The following is a 2,315-nucleotide window of genomic DNA, read 5'->3' on the forward strand; positions in this document are numbered from 1 at the left end:
TGGGACATTTTCGAAAAATCCAGCTTAAACCAGCCTAGGCTGGTTGGCTGGTTTTAGCTGGTTGACCAGCCTGGTTTTAGAGGGGTTTTGGCCATTTCCAGGCTGGTTTCCAGCCATTTCCAGCCTGGTCTTAGCTGGTCAAGCTGGAAAATGACCAGCAAAATCCAGCTAAAACCAGCTTGACCAGCCTGGATTAAGCTGGACATAGTTGGTTTTGGCTGGTCAAGCTGGTTTTAGCTGGTCATTCAACAGCCTGACCAGCTAAGACCAGGCTGGAAATGGCTGGAAACCAGCCTGGAAATGGCCAAAACCCCTCTAAAACCAGGCTGGTCGACCAGCTAAAACCAGCCAACCATCCTAGGCTGGTTTAAGCTGGATTTTTCAGTAGGCATATGTTTGAAAGAAAGAGAAAATGTTGACTTTAGCGATGACGAGGCTTCGCTTCATTTAAACGGTATTTAAAGATGCCATCTGACAACGAGGGGAAAATACTTCACAGCAGTTGTTTTCCATCCCATTAGATTGCATTTTTTAAAATGATCAGTCCAGGAGGTGACGCTGATTGACAACGGGATTAGTTTAAAGATGATAAAAGCAGGTAAATAGATTAAAACGATCGTTTTTAAGCTGTCAAAATGTGACTGTTTATACACATCAGCTGCCGACCGGAAGTTCTTAGCATTCTCCTTTCTCATACATGCAAAGCATAATGGGTAATATTGCTACGAAAAAAAGTCTAGAACTGCCAGTTTCAGACTGTTGATATTTTTCGCACCACCGATTGAATGCATCACAGTGGTATGAACCGTTATTAAGGGGGGAGAGGTCAAATGTATCTATTTATTTTAAAATATTAAAACTTAAGAAAGCTAATTATGAAGAAAATCATCTCTACTTTTAAATGGCTGACCCCCCACACATCTTGTTTTGATGTACTTCAGTGGGGACCAACCCCCCAAACCCCCCTCCTCCCTGTAATTCGCACCCTGTTTAGAACTGTCTGAATGTTTTGAACAGCTGACAGAAGACGCTCTCTTACCTGCAAGTGAGGTTAATGTTCTGTTCAAATGTAGCGTTGAGGATTTTAAAGTCTGTGCCTCCCAGCAAAGACCCGGAGTGAGGCTCAATTTCAAGGCAAAAGTGTCTATAATCAGCACAGCAGTCCTTCAGAGATTCACATGTGGCGTGACAGGAGCATGTGTTCAACTTCTCACCACAGTTTCTGGCACAAGACCGCGCTGAGGAACAACAACAGACACATTTCTGCTACCACACACAGATTTCGCCTCACACCCCCCAGCCAAAGGAAAAGAAAAGAAAAGCAACTAACCTGCAGTCCAGGATAGAAGCTGTAAGAACAGCACTATACATGTACACAGATTGAGTTTGTTCTTATATTTGCACAGCATTGTTTCTGGATGGATATGCTTTTAATATCGGCTTATTGCGTCGTAGGCAAACACCGTATATAATATATGTGTGGTTCTCAGTCATGACATTGTGACAAAGGTCTCTCTCTCTCTCTCTCTCTCTCTCTCTCTCTCTCTCTCTCTCTCTCTCTCTCTCTCTCTCTCTATGGTCTAAACGTACCTTGTAACTGACAGCTTGCAGTCAAGATGCCATAAATGAAACGGCTGGCGCAAGAAACGTGCATATCATTGATTTCATATAACGCCGCTATCTGTTCAGAGCATTATTATTATTGCCTCACATGTAATCCAACTTTATAATTTTCTAAACTTGTCCTGTCCTCGTGCGACTTTCGGACTTCGAACACACACTAGTTGGGTGGGCAAGATGTGACGATTGCGGGAATGCCCCCCAAAACAGAGCTTCAAAATTAAAGTCCCTTAAACAAATAAATAAATAAACAAACAAGCAAATAAATAACATTTGGGGTAAGTTATAAAACTCTCTCTCATGGGTTAAACATGAGTTTGAGTAAAATTAAAAGGTATGGTGACATCTCTTCAAAAATACATACTAAAATATTGTAGTTTTATTTTTTGCTTTCTTTTTCAGTAAATTACTGTTGCTCAAAATAACTTCAGTTGTTGTGGTTGAAGCTCAATTATCTTACAAAATATAGCATTTTAAACTTGCTTTAATTATTTATTTTATGCAAAAAATAATTAATAATATTAATTCTAATGGTATGATAAAATAACTCATAAATAGTTTTAAATCGGCCTCTATGCATTTACGTTTGTTAAATAATCTAAAAACTTATAACAGGGTTTCTGCAGGATTCAGCAAGTTATATTTAAGACTTTTAAAGGCATTTTAAGACCATTATGAATGACATTTAAGACACA

General features: G+C 39.5%; 1 protein-coding gene across 1 annotated transcript in view; it reads right to left on the minus strand.

Moving 5' to 3' along the window:
- susd2 (sushi domain containing 2) overlaps nt 1–1,541 on the minus strand; it is a 37,701-nt gene extending 36,160 nt beyond the window's left edge. Inside the window, exons 1-2 of the mRNA XM_056458935.1 lie at nt 1,331–1,541; nt 1,040–1,238 (exon numbers count right to left, since the gene is read on the minus strand). Of these exons, the coding sequence (XP_056314910.1) occupies nt 1,040–1,238; nt 1,331–1,409 (278 nt within the window). The 5' untranslated portion in view covers nt 1,410–1,541. The remainder of the gene's footprint in view (nt 1–1,039; nt 1,239–1,330) is intronic.
- Between the last annotated feature and the right edge of the window lie 774 nt (nt 1,542–2,315).

This window comes from Danio aesculapii, chromosome 5 (genome assembly GCF_903798145.1).
Source record: "Danio aesculapii chromosome 5, fDanAes4.1, whole genome shotgun sequence".
Classification (NCBI taxonomy): Eukaryota; Metazoa; Chordata; class Actinopteri; order Cypriniformes; family Danionidae; genus Danio; species Danio aesculapii.